The sequence below is a fragment of the Mustela erminea genome, chromosome 11, assembly GCF_009829155.1.
Source record: "Mustela erminea isolate mMusErm1 chromosome 11, mMusErm1.Pri, whole genome shotgun sequence".
Classification (NCBI taxonomy): domain Eukaryota; kingdom Metazoa; phylum Chordata; class Mammalia; order Carnivora; family Mustelidae; genus Mustela; species Mustela erminea.
The window spans coordinates 5,417,731-5,436,696 of record NC_045624.1 but is presented as its reverse complement, the minus strand read 5'-3'; the positions used below and the strand labels follow the sequence as shown (position 1 = coordinate 5,436,696).

Sequence of the window (18,966 nt, the reverse complement as noted above, 5' to 3'; positions counted from 1 at the left end):
AGTTTATTTCAATAAAGATTTTATTTATTTATTTATTTGAGAGAGAGTGTGAGTCAGGGGAGGAACAGAGTCGGAAAGAATCTCAAGGAGACTCTGCACTGACTGTGGAGCCTGACTCGGGGCTCGATCTCCTGACCCCGAGATCATGACTTGACCCCAAACCAAGAATAGGACACTTAACTGACTGAGCCACCCAGGGGCCCCTGCAGAACAGTTCTGACTACATACCTAGTTCTACATTTGTACATACTGTACTTCAATGAGTCTAAGACATTATGTACCACTAAGAAGAAAAAACACGGTCTCTCTGAACATGATGCTTTTCCATTGATCATGAGACTCACTTTGGATTTCAGAAACGTTAAAACACAAGAAAGAAGGCCAAGAAGTGAGTGATTGAACACAGTATTAAGTAACAAACAATGTTAAGTCAGAATTTCCCCAAAAGCTCACATATCCCATTAGCAGTGAGGACACAAAATGGATTTGGTCACTGACATTAGCCAACTGCTGATGCCTTTAAGATGGTCCTCTCACCTGTACAGAGGGTGGCTGGGAAGCAAATCCTAACATGAGCTCTGCCCCCAGGTACCACCACCCACCTCCTGTCGCGATCTCATTGCTGAAGTCTGGAGCCGCAGCACCAGGTCTGGAACACACAACATGCTCAGTAAGTCAATCAACTTGTACGCGGAGGTGATCAACGCACAGGGGAGCAGCCCCGGCCCCGCCCCGTGCATCTCCAAGGCTCGAGGCTGGGGGCAGGTTTCCCTGCTGGGTTCATGACACACAACAGTCTCACTGTACGTTAACTGACATTTAAATAAAAACTGGGGGGAAACCCCAGTAACCATCGGAGCGCAGGGTGAGCTGCACCACGTAAAGGAACCCCAGGCCACCTCCAGACAGGGCCGGACCTTCCAGGATCGCTTGGTGAGAGCTGCGCTTGCTTCAAGCACAAACACGCTGCTCCAAGTTCCCACGGACACAGATTCCCTTCAGGTGAAAAAGGCCGCCTGACCGGATTTGACACGGTCCCACACAAGGGACCCATGCAGAACATGAGGCCTAACACTGAACCCCGTTAATGAGTAACAATACTGTGCTGCCGAAGATAAACTGTTCTGAGTATTTGAAAAACTGTATTTGATTAATTAAGTCAATGATAACGTTGGCTTCGCAGTTGGAACTGGCTCTGGGCCCGTCATTGGGCAAAGGAAACCCTCCCTCCTCCCCCTCGCTGGTCCCTGGGGAGCGGGACGGGTGCGGTCGGGGTCTGAAGGAGGTTCTTGAACCTCCCCCCACCCCCGCCACAACGCTTACTGGCAACATTCCCCGTCCCCATCGGTGTTGTGGGATCTGAATCAGATCCTGTCTGCGGGGACATCAGGCCAGGCCCGAGGAGAAACAGGAAGTGACTCGTAACTTCCCCTTGTCTTCAAGTGGCCGATGGGCGAGCCGCGCGGTAAGAACGCTCTGCTCGGTGTCCCCATAGCACGAAGCCCCCCACTCAGGAGGGGGCTTTGAGGGTGCAGGGAACAGTCACTACTGGGGACTAATGCCCCTCATAGACCCTCCACGGCCGCTCAGCCAGGGTCCACGGACAGCTGGCCCGGTTCTGGCACTCTTGCCAGCTGTCCCCAGCCCTGCTGCCTGTGGCCACACCCTCCCTGAGGCAGGGCAAGAGTCCCTCCAAGGGACCCTGTTTTCTTCTTTAAAGGCCACACTGAGTAGCTCCAGGGGTTAAGGTTTGCAGCTATTTTATTTACAAGTATACATTTAACACAATGAAATAAACACTGATATATGGAAGCCTAGTTAATAGTAGTGTAACAATATGTATCATTTTGATGATTACATTATTTTAAACAACAAACTACACTGAAAAATTAATGCCGATAAAATTCTTGGTCATAATATTATTAAGAAATACAATATATAAATTGAAAATATGATTGCTTAAAATTTGAAAATGGAAGTGAACTCATTTGGACAGAGTCAGAGTTTAACATAATCTGAAAGGGGTGTGGGGCAGGAAAAAGCTCTGACCCAAATGAAATCTTTCAGGTTAACAGAAGGAAAAAGAAGCTGAGTTTATCTTAAAGGAGAACGGGCAGTCGGCTTCTCCCCGCAGGATCGACTCCCAGTGTCCTCTGCTTCCGCGGCGCGATTACATCACCGAGCAGGACGACTTTCCTTGTGAAGCGGCCCCATCAATTTTCTCTGCCTCCAAAATTATCCTTCTAAAAACGTCAACGGCCGTCTGCAAATCAAAGAGAAAACTAGACCGCATTAGTCTTTAAAAGAGGAACCCTGGCGAACACTTCTACTGCCGCACTTCTACTGAAGGCGGCCTGCCGCACCCCCGGCAGGTGGAGGGGCTGGTGTGGGGGGCCCAGGACTCCCTCTCTGCCCCCCACCTCACCCCCGACACCACCTGACTTGAGAACTAACCTCACATCACACGCTTCTGACCCATTTTCACGTCACTGTAGGCAGCCCAAGGAGCCCCCTCCCAGCCCAAGACAGTGCCTCTGTAGTTTCGGGGTCTGCCATGAGCACCCCCCCACCTGTCGGGCCTCATTCCCATCAGAATGCTGCTTTCGCTGCACCCCTTTCCCCGGGTTGGGGGGGGTCCCCCTGTCACAGCCCTGAGCCACGGGACCGACAGCAGGACAGGCGCTCTCCCTGCTCGTCGCCACCCCCCCCAGACCTGTGCCTCCCACTTCCTCCAAACTCTCGGCTTCAACTCTTAGCATCTACCTTCGAGCCACATACAAACCCCGAGTCACTTCCCCTCTTCCCTCTGGAGCAGTGGCACCGTCTCCAGCACCGCTCTCAGCCCCGTGACCGGTCTCTCTCGACTGCAGCCTCTCAGCCCCGTGGGCAGCCCCATGAGCCCTTCGTGAGGAGTCACTGGTATTTTGGGCAGGGAATCCCCTCTTAGGCTGAACACCTGTCCCTGGTGATAATCAAAAAATGTCCCTCGAGAGGCAGCACCCAGATCTCGTCAACACCAACGGCGGCCCTCCATCACCCAATGTCAAGGACCCGCCACACCCATCTTCCTTCTCTCTCGTTCCCTCCCATCGCAATACCCCAAGCTCCACACTTCTCAGCCCCGCAGGCAACAGCTTCCTTTGTCCGAGGACACTTCTCTGTCCTTTAACCACTTCTCATCCTCACCGTCCTCCCGGGCCAGCAGTGACCCCACAGCCCACCGGCAGTCACTGTCAGCTCCCTTCTCCGCCTGCTGTCCGCCTGCTCGGCCCCTACAGCCACAGCGGCCCGGCTTGCTCTACCTCCGGGACCGGGACTCCAAAGGGGACTCTCGGCACCACCCAGCTGCCTTTCCCTGGGCTAGTCACTGCCCGGATGAAGCTTTCATGCCTTGCCTCTCCCCCGGCATTTCTAACGCCCCTCCCCCATTCTCACACTCCGCTGGTAACTGGGTCTTCCAGTTCTCTGGGAAAACGCGCAGCATTCGTAAGAGAACGCTGTATCCTCCGCCCACCAAAATGACCACCCGTTGAATCTGGGCTCATCGGCTCCTTCCCTGCTGCCAGGGACAAGGCACCCCTAATTTAGCCAAAGCCAGCCCCACATCCCACCTGTCTTGTCTAATCAAGGTCCCTGGGTCAGCAAGGTTTCCTCCTCTCACATGATCAGAAAAACAAGTTGTTCATTTCACTGTACAAACAGACACAGAGAAATGTTCGGGAAAACACGTGCCAAGCCCTCACCAAGAAAACCGTGTGCCTGGAATCCGGCTTTCTGGGTAACTCTCCGAATTCTCCCTGGTTATCTGTGTGGTCCGGCTCCGCCCAAGTCTGCTCTCCTCGGTCTCCCGCTGAGACACAGCCGCGGGCCTGCGCAGGGCAAGCCGGGCCCGCAGGCTCATCCCACAGCTCAGAGCGCAGGACCCTCACCGCCGAGCACTGTTAACAAAGCCCACTGAACCCGTGTGACAAGCTATACTTGCAAGACGATCAATAAAATATCTGAGTTCACACAGACTGGTCTCTGATCACGTGACCACTGGTGTCCTGTGCGCGCGTGCACGTGTCTTTACTACACAAATTCCCTGCTCTGTACGAACAGCAGCAAGTGCTCGGGCGCGTGTGTGGGTTAGACTCCCTTACATGCCTCTGACACAAGGGGTTACAATGACTTGGTTTCCCCCTCTTTGGGTGGGAAGAGACTCGCCAGGCTTGGGGTCTCCTGACTCCCTTCTGCACAACTCCAAGACCAGGTCACGAGACGTGTGACAGAGAGCAGAGACATCTCTAGACACGCCTTTGAGAGGACTGCCCAGGCCATCAGTGTCCCAAGAACTGCGTGTCACAGCTGTATTTACCTGATTTGAATACAAGGATCTTTTCACCTTAAAGGATTCATTTTCTAACGAGGAACTTGCTCGTGCACCGCCCCATCTTTGAGCTGCCCTGGCTGGGGCTGTGAGGCAGCCACACAGGACCTTGCCTTCCTCGACACGTTTGGCTAATATCAGATCAGTCGGCTAAATGTACCAAAATCGAAACGAACTGCCGTAGCTGGAATCCTTTCTCTTTAGCTCTGAGCCTTCAGCTGGTTCACGTTTCATGTGGGTGTTCAGAACCAGAAGCCTCAGTGAAGCATGGCATCCGACGGATGGCGGAGGCCGGCACCCCAAAAGCCCGCAGCAGCGTCACAATGTAGCCCCGGCAAACCTTCACAGGTCATTGTCAGGAAGACATTAACCCGAGACGGTGGGCCTTTCTAGGCAATGCCCCCAATCACGCCGGAGGAGGGCCCCCCAGCTACCCACACATCCGGGGCTGGTGGCAGAAATGCACGTGGCTGTCGCACACACATCAGTGGCCACACGAACAGTGACACAACCCTGCGGCTGTTGTCTATTTAAGGACCGTGTCGATGGAATGACCGTGCAAGGACCCCTGGACCTTCACCAGAAAGAGGGACATTAACAAAGAGAACCAAGACAGCTGGGGCCATTCAACTGCACCCCTCCCCCTTGAAGAACACTTTTTAGATGACGTGTAACTGACACAGAACACTGCTGCTTGGCCGTGTGCGACATGATGACTCAGTGTTTCTATGTACTGAGAAGTGAGCCCCATGGCAAGTCCAGTTCACGTCCACTGCCACGAGTCACGATTCTTTTTCCTTGTGGTGAGAAATTTTATGATCTACTCTCTCAGCAACTTTCAAAAATGAAGAGAAACACAGTACCGTTAACTGTAGTCACTACACTGTAGGAGTACGTCCCAGACTCACTGATCTGCCAAGCGAAAGCTCTTATCCTCTGACCACCTTCAAATCTTTATTATGCAAAATTCCAAGCACACAGGAAAATGAAAGGACTGTATGACCTTTCACCTAGCCCCACTATTCTAGATTCAGCAAATGTTAATGTCTTCGCTGTATCTGCTTGCCCTCCCTTGGTCCATTCACCCATCCACCCAATTTGAAAGTAAGTCGCAGATATTATGAAACTTGGCCCCTATATGTTTTGGTTTGCATTTCCTAAGAATGTGGATATTCTCTTCAGAATTCCAATACCATCACTACAGCTATGGAAATTAACAGTATTCCCCTAATACATACAGAACATAATACAATCTCTCCAAGTAGACCAAAAATCTCTTTTACACGTTTTTAGAACCAGATTCCAATCACGGTTGATGCACAAACTCTGTAATGCAGATAGCCTGTATCCCTCCCCAAGAATACTTTAATCTGAATTATGCTCTGGTCACGCACGAAGCCCTCTCTTCCCATCCACCGGAAAGCTTGGTATAGAGGAGCCGACCAAACTGAGGTTAGATTGAACTTCAGTCCTAGTTCTTACGCCATACAGAGTGATCGTAGAAGACTCCTTGACCTCTCTGGATCTTAACGCTCACTTCCAAAATGAGACAGTGCAACTAAATGGTCTTAAGGACAGATCAGACACCCAATAGATGTTTGATCTGATTCCTTTAGGAAGTGAAAGTATCTCTTGGTATCTGAATTCTTACTGTCTGCACTCAGAAGCAGAGCAGAGTCACACGAATCCCCTGTGACCTGCACTTGGGAACCAATCACACAGATTTAATCTCCCTCAATATCTGAACCCTGGGACAAAGGGATCTGACTGTCAAGGGGGTTCCTGGGTCGACCATGCACCTACCAGACAGGTGTGCCGATGGCGTCCACTGTGTTGGACGTTAGGGAGAATACAAAGATAAATGACACGTCTCGGATTTCGGAATGAATTAAGGGGCATAAGGGGAAAGAACCCTGAGGGTCAGGGGACAAGTGGCAGAGGTGGGGAAATCAGGCACCAGGGCCCCAGCGCGCCAGTCACGCTTCCCGGACAGCCTCGCACAGACACGGTCAGCAGCCACTGACTCTTACTTAAGGGTCAAACCAGAGAACAAGTTAAAAAGACTTTGAACAGTGCAAAGCACTGTCTGGATGTAAGTGGTGAATTTGAGAAAGGACAGCTGCGGTCCGAGGACAGACAGCACAGGGGAAGGGGACAGCACGGGGCGTGTGCCTGCGTGGGGAAGGTGGCGGGCGCGCCGTCGTGCCCGAGGACAGGGAAGGACGGGGACCAGCAAGAGGAACAGGGACAGCCCGGTCCCGCCCCGCCCCCCATCTCACTGAGGGCTCAGAGTCTGTTTTCTAGACAACGGGCAACCCAGTGACAGGTCTTCCGGCAGAGGGTGACACGGTCTGACGTGCAGCCTGAGGAAGTCCAAACAGTCGAGGGAAAATGGGGGCAGGAGGCGGGCCGGGGCTCCAGCGAGGCCTTGGGAGGAGACGGAGGCGGAGGCTGCGGGGAGCCTCCGCAGATACACCGGCGGCCGCCCGAGGGCTTTTCCGGGACCGTCTGCGGCCTCCCCGCGGACAGGGTTAGGGGAAGACGGTTCTGAACCGTTTCCGCGAGACAAACAATCCGTCCCCCGCACTCCCCGCTCCGGCCTACAGAGACGGGGGCTCGGGGCCCCGCGTTACTGCCAAGGTGACTAAAGGTCATTCGCGTTTCTGTTATTTCTGTAGCAGCCCTTAACATAAAACAAAAACAGTAACCGACATCCACAAAGCGGGCTTCCCTTCCCTCTGGCCCGCTGTTTTACTGCGCCCCTCGCAAGCAGAATCCCGACAGCGACCAGAGGCCGCCCCGGGGCAGGAGAAGCAGGAGTGGCGGCGGGGGGCAGCGGGCTGGTGGTGGCGGTGTCCGGCCGCCCGAGGGGACACAGGCCCGGGACTGCCGGCTGCGTTACGGAAGCTCTACAAAATCGGTACCTGGTTTTCTTTAGCAGAAGATTCCAAAAAAGCTGCGTTCCAAGACTCTGCTAACGCCTTCCCTTCTTCATAACTGATCACCCTAGAGGAACAGGAAAATTCGAATGACCGCGCTGTGCTCTTTATTCAGAAAACACCTGCATCACCAGCGAACCGGGCTCCCCGCCGATCGGCCGGTTCCCCCGTATCGCGGAAGAACGCGCTCCGCTCGGCCTGACCATCCGCCGTGTGGACCGCGGAGGAGGCCCGAGCCGGGGAACGGGACAGACGTGGCCTTACGGGGTCCCCCATGCGCCAGCAAGTCCTGGCGGTTCAGAGAATGTGACTTGTATTTTCCAGTAACCCGGGACGTGGGCAGTTTTCACGGTGAGCTGTGCTGTGAGCGGCCGAGAACGGGGCAGCCGTCGGGGGTCCCGCGGCTCAACCCTGCTGTGCAGGCTGCAGGCGTCCGGTCCCCCCATCCCCGGCAGGCTCCGTGGCCCTGTTCGCTGACCTGATCCTGACTGCGGGACTCGGAAACCATCTCTTGAATGAATGAAAGCTTCTGTGGTCTCCTTGGAGTCCACTGGCACAAACTTAGTACCCCAAGCTAATTTCCTACCACATCTGCTTCCTCTTTTCTAGAGAAAACACAGGTCAGGATGGGTGAGGTTTGATACTGGTTTTGCTCCTGCTTGGGTGCACTCACTGCCTTATTTCTGAACCCCGACAGGCTACACCGAAGACTATTCTCACCATGAGAACAATAATTATGAAAGGTGCTTCAGTGCATACCTCATCTCAGACTTGATTTTATAAATAAGTAATTATTCAGAAGTTACATACCTTTCCATATGGAGGTCTTTCTTATTCCCAACCAACATAATAGGTATTCTGGTAATGGGAGACAAAAAAGCCACAGGAAACTAGTCAGTGCCAGATCTTACTGTTCAGAAGACAGAACTCTAATGAGTGCATCTCACAAAAGAGAGAAACTATTGCTACTTACTGCACTTTCCCCACCATATCCAACAATTTGCCATGAATAACTTTAATCACTTCAAAACTGTAAAAACAGAAGCATGAAATCAGACATCCATTTTAGTGTTGGTGTTTAAAAATATTATATAAGGTTTATTGTGGAAAAATACATACTGTCATCGACTCACCATTTTAATATAAAATAACCCGAACACAAGGAATTCCTTCTTTCCTACAAACCTTTTTTCACGTATGCATGCATTTGACACTGAGTAACCCTTACTGAGAATATGCAACATGAAATAGGTGAGCTATTTAAATGGCAAAGTCTAACACGTAGCTGACAAATCACATAAACACAAATTTTAATCTCTGAATGACATCTGTGGGATGTTCTTCAGCTAGAGGCCCTAGCCGTCAGCCCGGCTTCCACATTAATATGGTGAAAACACACAAAAACGAAATCAATTTATGTAGTAGTTCCAATTTCCATTAGCAGAAGCCCTCAGATCATGTGCAATCACTATTTATCTAGGCAGCTGGAGGGAAGACATACGGAGTTTTTATTCTATCAGTGTTAAGAGAACATCTACTGGGATTTTTTTCCCCCTAACAACCTGTTTGCTTCACAAGACAATCACTGAAAAACATTTAGCCTGGTAAGTCTGATTGTTACTATAACTGATTCCATCACGATCCTTTAAAACGATGAATGCCATCGAGCCAGAGCAAACAAACGGAAGCAGCAGGAGGGAATTCTACCTTTTGATTGATGTCACAGAATACACAAGAATATAGCCATTAATATCTATGGAGTACGTCTGAGGAAAGATGGAGTATTCATCCTGTGGGAGAAAAAAGAATTCCATGTGAGTAGAGGCTTCATGCAGCATAACAAGCAATCTGTACCCAGAGTTTCTTGCACATGACCTGGCCAAAGAAATCGAAGGAAACAAAAAGTGGATTAAAATGTTCTTCTAGCGGGGCGCCTGGGTGGCTCAGTGGGTTAAGCCACTGCCTTCGGCTCAGGTCATGATCTCAGGGTCCTGGGATCGAGCCCCGCATCTGGCTCTCTGCTCAGCAGGGAGCCTACTTCCCTTTCTCTCTCTACCTGCTTCTCTGCCTACTTGTGATCTCTCTCTCTCTGTTGAATAAATAAATAAAATCTTAAAAAAAGTAAAAATAAAATATTCTTCTAGAAAAACAGCCTACACACTCAGGACTTAGTTAAGACCAGTTTGGGGCTGATAACTGCTTTATGCCAACATTCGAAAAGCGACTGTGGCTCTTCTAGGACTTTTGGGGAGAAGGCTAGTAACTTTTGCAATTCCCGGGGAAAGAGGACGGAAGGAATGACAAGACAACAGGTCCTGAGATCTTACAGGAGGCGAAAGCACGAACAGTTCTTTTATGGAGAAAAAGGCCAGAACCTTAGATCTCATGGGAAATTCATGAGTGCTTCTGGTTTATTCCATCAATCTGTACTTTCCTATCTAAAACTGTTATGTCCTCACTAAACCTATTCTCTGCGTGTGAGTCACAATGGCCCGAGTGCCAGTTTGCTGGTCATTAGTGGGCTGTCCCCAACACCTGAGAGGGAAAGGAAAGAGGAGAAAATCAAAATGCCAGACCCACTGTACCCAGACTTTTGAGGATCAAATGAGTTATTTATTGAGCAAGTTTAGGAATTAAAAACAAAGGTATACATTATGTAACCATGTATCAGTACCCAGTTTCCATAAAGCAGTTTAGGAAACTTAAAACTCGGCTTTAGAATAGTAAAGCATACTGAGAGTCTAGTAATGTCACTGCAGTTTGCCTTAGTACACGCCACTGGCTGGTATAAAACATTTTATTCTCTGTTGAAATACAATTATCAACATGCCACGTATTCCCCAAGCACTATTATAGAAAATCAGGTCAAACCATCATATCAAGTATCATATCAAGTCTCTGTTAACTTTGCAATTCTACAATACGGTTACAACGAATGTTCATGATGGCTCTGAATTACTGCCCCACATCCTTACTATTTACCATTGTAATAAAGTATCTTTAAAAAATAAAAACCAAAGGAAAACTGAGTTTTATTCTCAGTTCTTTGATATCATCAATCTTTCGTCAGAAGACAGCACTTCTACATCTCAGGGCTTACCACATATGCAAAACAAAACCTTCGTTTTCATGGTCAGTTTCATATTAGTTTCATTAAATGGAGTTCATTTTAGTGTTAAATTTTGAGAATGCATTTTTGTGAATGGAATGACAGGTCTTTCTAACCCGGATTAAAAACAAAATTCCAAATCATTTTAGTCACCAGCTGAGCTACAGCAGTACACCCAGAGTTCAAATCACCTTTTCCCTGAAGAGAAGATGTGGAAATAAAGAAATTAGTCATACTTCAGAGGCGTGGTACAAACAATCGTCAGTTAGAAAGTATCACAGGGAAAAGCACCTCCAGCTGTAACAGCAACCAAAAAGGACAAAATTCCTAGGAATAAACTTAAGAATTAAGTGTACAATCCATCTGAAGAAAATCATAAAATAACCCAACACATAAAAAATGTGCATAAATGGAAGAGTGTGCCATGGTCCTCAGCAAGAATACGTAGGTCATCGAGGTATCCATTGCTCGATCCTAAATTAACATATAAGTGTAACTGAACCCTGATAAAAAGTGTATTTTTTGGAGAAACAGCAATTGTAGAAGGAGCTGGATGAAACCACAAAGCTACTTATTTAACTAAAATGAGCACTTACTAGTTTGTAAGTAAAGCAGACTGAATAACCTATGAAGACCTAGACAGACAGGAATTAGGTAAATGCTAGTACAGGCAGTTAAGCTCAGTGAGGGTAAGAGGTAACACTCACCGAAACTGTGTGGAAACAAAAGCATCTGGGGGGTAAATGAGCAGCTAAGCTGATCTCTAACTCACACTTGAGCAAAAATATATTCTAGAGGATTTAAAGATTAAAAATGGAAACCATACGCCTAGTCAATGGGAGGATTTTTAAGAACAGTATCAGTTGATGCGGAACCCGGGTGGCTCAGTTCGTTAAGCGTCTGCAGGCTCAGGTCCTGGGATCGAGCCCCGCGTCGGGCTCCCTGCTCAGCAGGGAGTCAGTCTGCCTCTCCCTCTCCCTCTCCCCACTCTTTAGTTCTCTTTCTCTCTCAGAAAAAAATGAACAGCATCAGTTGAAAAGAGATTAATAAATTCGACGATACGAAAACAAGAAAGTTCTTCTTGACTAAAAACCTTTCAAACAAAACCATAGACTGAAAACAAACCAAAACCTTACAGCTTACATCACATAAAATGCTATTTTCTGCACGGTATCAAGGGGTCTTTCAAACCAGTAAGCAAAGACAGTCCTCCCCAGGGAAAAGGGGCAGAGCACATGGACAGGGTAACTCCCAGAGAAGGAAACACAAATGCCCTCAAACAGGAACACATGCTCAAATGCCTTCATAAGAAGAAAGACACTTAGTAACCAGGATACTCTCTTTCACCCAGTGGACTGGCACATAACAAGAGATCTGCTAATACGCTGTGCCCACGGGCACGCAGATGAGCGAGTGAGAACAGAACGGCTGGCGGAGGACGCAGCCGTCCCGCCACCAGATCGTGCTCCTGGACGCAGGCACGCACCGTCGAAATCGACATGAGACACTGATCGCTGCTGTCACTGGTGGTGGCAGCAGGACTGGAAACCACCTGCGTGTCGATCCATCATCAAAGTACACTCTAGCCGAATGACAGCATATTACGCTGTCATGGGGAGGCAAACCCGGGGTGTACGTAAGACTGCAGAAGCACCTCTGAGGTGGAGATACGGTGATCCATTACTTCTCAGGTGAAAACAAAAACACCAATTCTATTTGTATGTTCACATAGAGAACATCTGGGAAGCACATCCTAGAAATGGTGATGGGGCTAGTCTTAGAGGGGTGGAGCTAATGCCACCAGAGTAGGAAAGACTGAAGCTTTACTATTTACCATTTTGTGCTATTTTATTTCTGTAGCATGCGCATTTAGTACTATTTTTAAAAAACTGTACTTAATACCCTTTTTTTTAAAAAGGGGGATCTGACATTATAAACACGACTCCCACTGAGTCACTTGTCACTGAGTCTACTTAAATTAGGTCCAAACAAAATCTCTCATGCAAACTAAAAATAATCTACTTGTATTTAACTATGTTCATCACCATCCCTTGCCGGGCAATGAAACCAGCTACGATATAAAACTAGTAGGTAAACAGGACTTGCTGTTACATGCTGCTACAGTTACCCCTAAAATGCGTACACCAGTGACCGAATGCGCTCTAGATGGCGGTGACAGGATCTGTCCATTCTTCATCATCTCCCCCTGCCACTGGTGGCCTCAGCCCCAGCCCACAGGAATCCAATTTTAAAAACAGCTCTCGGAGCAGCTGGAAATGCGACATCTCATCCAGCTGCTCCTTCTACGTGGTTCTACGGAACCACACGGCACAAGGTAATGCGCATGTCGCATAAGGACAGATCACAAACACGAACACAACCTTCCATTCCACAGTCTCCCAGATGGATGCGGCCTCGAAGAACACTACTGCTACAAGGAGAACAAATTATTCAAGGCGGATAAATTTGGAAATATTCTGTGCAAAAATTCTCTAACTATTCTTATCTGGCAGTAAGAGAAGCCACAGGAGCAAGACAGGCAGAGCTCGTCACTGACCCTGCCGTCTCTCACACTACGCACTCACTCCGAGATCCCTGCTTCTTTGTGTGTGTGGGGGGCATCCTTTGTGATTCTGTCATCAGAGCAGTTAAAGGCACGTGATACTCCAGCGTACATTTAGGCTTTAGAACCTTAGAGGAACATATCTTCTGTTTTGATAAGGAGGCAACATAAAGGAATTTTCTCTCCAGAAAAATGTTTTTTTGTTTTTTTAAAGATTTTTATTTATTCGACAGAGAGAGAGCAAGCCTAAGTAGAGAGAGCAGCAGGCAGAGGGCAGAGCGAGAGGCAGAGTCCCCACTGAGTAAGGAGCCTGATGCGGGACTCGATCCCAAGACCCTGGGATCACGACCAGAGTTGAAACAGACGCTTAACTGATTAAGCCCCCCAGGCGTCCCCGGAAAAACGTTTTTCAAGGATGGCTCTACTCCAAGTATAAGCGACACCTACACTGTTCCAATCAGTGTCTTGTTAACATCAACATCAACTTGCCATGCTAGGCCCTGCTCTGGTCTTAGGAGCATCAAAGATCTACAGATAAGGACCAAACCCTGTGAAGCTCTGCATCCACTCTAAACCGAGCGCCAGTCCTACGAAGGCAGGCGCTGCGTCACCAGTTTACAGATGAATCTGAGGCACAGAGAGCTTCGTAACTTTCTGAAGGTCACCCGGTTAGTAAAAAAGTCAGGATATAAGCCCCGGCAGCGTGACTGCAGAGCCCATGTTCCCACAACTTTGAAATGCCCGTCCTGCTTCTGGCCTCCAACAAAATGCATTTCTTTCTTTCTTTCTTTTTTTTTTTTTTTAAAGATTTTATTTATTTATTTATTTCACAGGCAGGGATTACAAGTAGGCAGAGAAGCAGGCAGAGAGAGGAGGAAGCAGGCTCCCCGCTGAGCAGAGAGCCCGACAGGGGGCTTGATCCCAGGACCCTGGGACCATGACCTGAGCCGAAGGCAGAGGCTTTAACCCACTGAGCCACCCAGGCGCCCCGACAAAATGTATTTCTACAGTAACATCACATGAAGGTGATTTGCCAATTTACATCCTCATCCCCACTTTCCAGAAGCTTAATGAAAATTCAAAATGAAGATATAAAAAGCAAATACAAATCTTGATAATGTCAGAGGCCCACTATGAACGACATGGCCGTGTTTCTTCGCCCAGGACACCATCAGTTAACACCCACTGTCCTATTACCAGGCTCCCTTCACTCTTAGAAGTGTCTTGTTTTAGGCAATCAATTACACAGTCATCTTAAGCATAAAAGATACAAATCCGGAGACTCCAATACAATGTCGTACCCCAGAAGCTCTTCGACAGTAACTTCTACAATAAGCTGCGTCCTCCGCATCCTCACTCCCCGATGGAGACTCCTGCTCCCCTCGTTCCTTTCAGCTCCAGACCCCCTTTCTGTCACTGGACAGGTACCCTGCAGAGTAACAGCCTGGGACGGCTCAGGTCTAAGACAGACATCATGAGGCCTGACCTCCAAGGTCCATTACACCCGCCACCAGGGGGCCTTTGTACAGGGAACGAAGGGGATCCGTGGTAGATCTGATACCCACATCCCATCTATTTTCTTTGAAGCCTCCAGAATTGAAACTCCAGGGTTTCTTCTGGGCTCATACCATTCCATATGGCTATGTTCTTCCTTCACTAGGGGGCTACGCTTGGCTTCTATGTTCACTTGGAAACATCAAGCAGAGGGCGTCATTCTAAACCAAGACAGGCCACACCACTCCATGTCTATCTACCTCAGTCTCCCCAGGCTCCAGAAGAAAAGCCTCCATTTGACACGGCAGAGCAGATTACACTACACAGCCCCTCCTGCTAGTCTGATCCTTTGTCAACTTGAAGATGCACGGAAGGACTCAGAGACCAACATCCCCATACTCTAGCAACTGTGTAACATGTTCTGTCCAACAGAGGTTTCTAGTAAAGGCTGGACTTTGGACTTGGCGGGGGGAAGTACCAGCCATCAGGGTTAAGGGTTTCTCTGTACTCTTCAAGTTCTCTGAACTTTCACCCGCTGCTTCTAGTGAATTCCCCTAGTCTTCCATGCTTCAAATCCCTACTACATTAACCTGTGAATACGGTGTTGGGGTTTTTTTTTGGGGGGGGGGGGTTACTTAATCTTTGGCAATCACCTACTGTCTACAAATCAAATCAACATTCCCTAATCTAGTAATCATGTGACCCATCTACCAACCGGCTCCTTTCTGCCCTATACTTTTCTCTTGTCTTTCCCTGAAAAGACGTACTTTTGTCTTTTTATTTATTTGACAGAATGAGATAGTGAGAGAGAGAGAAAAAGAAAGAGAGCGCACAAGTATGGAAGCCCAAGCAGGGGGAGCAGCAGAGGGAAAGGGAGAAGCAGGATCCCCGCTGAGCAGGGAGCCCGAAGCGGGGCTTGATCCCACTGGATCCCACCGGAGTCATGACCAGATGGTTAACCCATGAGCCACCCAGCCACCCATGAGGCCCTAAATGTATTTTTGTCTTGATGTAGAATACATATTAGAAAGGAAGAAAAAGCTCTAATAGGATTCTGATACAGAATGCAAGTTTAGAAAATGGAAATACACCATCCTACGGTAAATGCAGACCTTCCCAATGCTATGAGTGTATTTCACACAAGTCTAAAGTAGAAGAGCAAGTGAATAATTTGGAAAAACCACCATAACGTGTTAGGGGAGAGAGCCTGTACAGGTTCAGTCAGACATATGCCACGAGGGGTTTCCCTGACATTGCTGCTGTGTTGAAGCGCTGACGGCAGGGCAAGGACTGCCAGAGAGAAGGATGGCAAGCAGATTCGGAGACACCGGAGACACTTACCTGCCCAGCTGTGTCAACGAGTTGAAGATGATATTCTTGTCCATTGACTGTGATCAATTTTGTGAAAGCTACAGGAGGAGAAAAGGAATGAAATATTAGTTTAAGTTGATTTTAGATCACCTAAAGCTTGAACACTGACGACCAACTATGCAGAGTCCCTAGTAAGTTCACAAAGAGATCCCGTAAAACACAATGGAACAGATCGGCCCGAGTTTACAGATTCCTCCCCACTTCCATTATTTAACTAAGAATACTGGCTGACTGATGAAAATCAAGGTTCAGTACGCTTTCAACTTTTTTGAAGGAACTGCAATTAGGCGACAACTCGTCTCCTATAAGTCACCCGAGTGCACGATCTGTGGCTATGCCTTCCTCTTGTGAAAAAGTAAAACACAGGACATGAAGTCTGAGGTCCAGAATGGACCCCAAGCACAAAACTTTTCATTAATTTACAACAAGTCTGGTGTCAGAGCACAAAGAGATAATATTAACTGCAGTGTTAAGAACTTTCAGTACATTAAAACAATGAACAATTCTATTGACAGATAAAACAGCAACGGAACAGTTCTGTGTGAAGCCATCATTCCACTGAGCTTAAGGATCGAAGCAATTTTGTGACGACTTCTTTTCCTTACCAAGCGGGGAAAAAAAAACCACCAGACTTAAATAACTTCCGGAAAAGTCAATTCAGAATTCTGAGGAGACAGACTTCAAACAAATGTAGACAAAAGAGGAAAGAACTATTAATAGTAACAGAATATTACAAAGTGTAACCATCTGGAACCCTGACAATGAACGGGAACGGATGTCTTCTGCATCGCCATTTGTCTCAGACACGTGAGTCCTCCAATCTCTGGCTGCCCACTCGACTCGACCAGAACTGGGCAGCAGAATCTACCCCTTGCACAGCTGGGAGCGGACCCACTGCTGCCCACAGACTCCCACAGCCAAAAGGGAAAGCAGAAACAGACACAGAAATATTACGAGAGAAAACCTGGAGTGATGAGGGGACGGAGGGGAGAGCTTATCTGAATGCTGAGTTGCACAGGGAGAGAACGGGAAGCTCATGCTGGCACCGTCACCTCCTACTGCAAGCAGGGGTGCGGGAAGCAGGTGAGCAAAAACCCGGACCAGGCCACCCAAGGGGGCTGCCACACTTTTTCACATTCTTGTGCCCCGATGGGGACGCCGACTTTAGGAATAATAAATCAGATGAAAACCGAACCCAAGTATTTCAAGACAGGGAGTACCCAATACATTCTGTTTTCGTCAATTCTAAGAAAAAATTCTGTTGTACTTCCCCCCACCCCACTGCAGCCTCCCTGAACAGATGGATTGGCCGCGCTTTCCATCACTGTCCGCCAGGGGGCAGTCACAACATTCCCGTGCCCAAACTTGCCCCTGACACCTCAGTGAGGTAAGCCCCAAATGTGCAGTTTAGTCTTGGCGAAAATTAGGGAAGTAACCACAGTGAGCAACAGAACTAAGGAACCGTGGTTACGAAGTAGGACGTAACTGCTGTGAAAACATCATATTCGCGCAAGAGCTATTTCTTGAGTACCTACCCCCCCCCCCCGCCCCGCCCCGGGGAGCACGGCTCTGGGTGTTCTCGAAATGCTGCGACTGACCTCAGTGAGCTTCCAGCCCCAGGGACAGACGGTGGACCCAGACGCCATCAGGCATCCTCTGTGGGAGAGGAGCATCCAGGCGGAGGTCGACCAGCAAGTGACCACGTGCAGCGAGGAAGAGCAGGGAGGTCGGCGCAGCGGAGGCTGAGAGAGTTGGTGACCGGGTTGGGAGGAGGCAGAAGACCTTACAGGAGATGGTAAGGACTGCAAGAGTTTTACTGTCCCTGTATGGGAAAGCGAGGGCTCTGAGGCGGCGAGTAAACTGGTCTGATTTCTATTTTAAAGCGATCGCTCCAGCCCTGCTGCGGATGATGGAAACGGGCAAGAGTGCGCAAGGCCACTGGTGGGAGCCCGTAATACAGCGCCCGTATAGACTCGGGATCTGGAGATGACCATGGTGGTCTGGATCAGTCTGGATCGGCGGGGCAGAGAGGAGAGGAGAGCCAGGGTGGAATTCTGGGTGTAGTTCAAAGGTAGAGCCCAGAAGGATCTGTGACTGGCTGGAAGCAGGGTGTGAAAACGGGAGAGGCGGGACAACTCCGAGGTTTTCGGCCTGAGCAAGGAGATGCCTGAATTGGTATTTACCAAGTCAGGAAAGCCTGTGGGAGGAGCACTGGGGATGAGGGAGGACGGGCACGAAGAAGCCCGAACCGAAGAGGAAGCGAGGGCAGCGAAATAAAGAAGAGCTCGGGGCAGGGGGTGCTGGAGAGCCGGGCAGATCGCTGATGGCCAAGCGCAGAGAAAGCCCGAGCCTGACGCCAGAGCCCACGGGCGCCCTGCGCTGTCAGGTCCGGAAGATGAAGATTCAGCCAAAGAGATGTGAGAAATACTGGCCATGAGCGCAGCGTACAACAGGGAGGGCATGTAATTGTACAAAGGACATAAGAAATAAAATTGTTAATCAATGTTTTAGTATATTCTTGCCCATAAAAAGGATGTAAATCCTCCAACGCACAGCAGTAAAATGAAATCGAGGTCCTTCCATCTGTCATGGAAAACTGCCTCTTCTTATTACTATAGAAAGAAAGGGACGTGTAATAAGAGATCTGTCAGTTCCATAAACCAGGAACCAATTCTTCTGTGCGCTCCAAGTCCAGGCTCTCGCCGCAGCGGGAAGCCGGCTCTCTCCTCGCTTCATTTTCCTGGACCCGCTCGCCCTCCTCCTCCCTTTCTCAATCACTAGAGAAATTAATCCAATTTCCAACCGAAAATCCTGAAATTGCCCTAAGCAGCCTAATAGCTACTTACTGGTAAAGCCTGCTAAAAATAAGCAAGGTAATAGATTTCTAGAATCTGGAATTCATAAAGTGAGATTTGTGTCACTAAAGTGTATCCGGACTCCTAATTCATATCCTACCGAGAAGCCCACCCACCATGCAATGCTTGATAATGCCGCAAAGCTCCTAATTAGAATTTTCCAATTTTCTGAGAAGGCTTATTAGTGCATCAACAGTACCACCTTTGAGATGGCAGAAGCTGTAAATTGCTATCTGTCCTTAATTTATAAACTACTGCTACTAAAT

The 18,966-nt window shown here is 48.7% G+C and overlaps 1 protein-coding gene across 1 annotated transcript in view; it reads right to left on the bottom strand.

The window, feature by feature from the left end:
• Positions 1-1,743: 1,743 nt before the first annotated feature.
• Positions 1,744-18,966, bottom strand: part of RHEB (Ras homolog, mTORC1 binding) — a 43,317-nt gene continuing 26,094 nt past the window's right edge. The window contains exons 3-8 of the mRNA XM_032305094.1: positions 15,816-15,883; positions 9,016-9,098; positions 8,282-8,338; positions 8,119-8,166; positions 7,294-7,375; positions 1,744-2,263 (exon numbers count right to left, since the gene is read on the bottom strand). Of these exons, the coding sequence (XP_032160985.1) occupies positions 2,171-2,263; positions 7,294-7,375; positions 8,119-8,166; positions 8,282-8,338; positions 9,016-9,098; positions 15,816-15,883 (431 nt within the window). The 3' untranslated portion in view covers positions 1,744-2,170. The remainder of the gene's footprint in view (positions 2,264-7,293; positions 7,376-8,118; positions 8,167-8,281; positions 8,339-9,015; positions 9,099-15,815; positions 15,884-18,966) is intronic.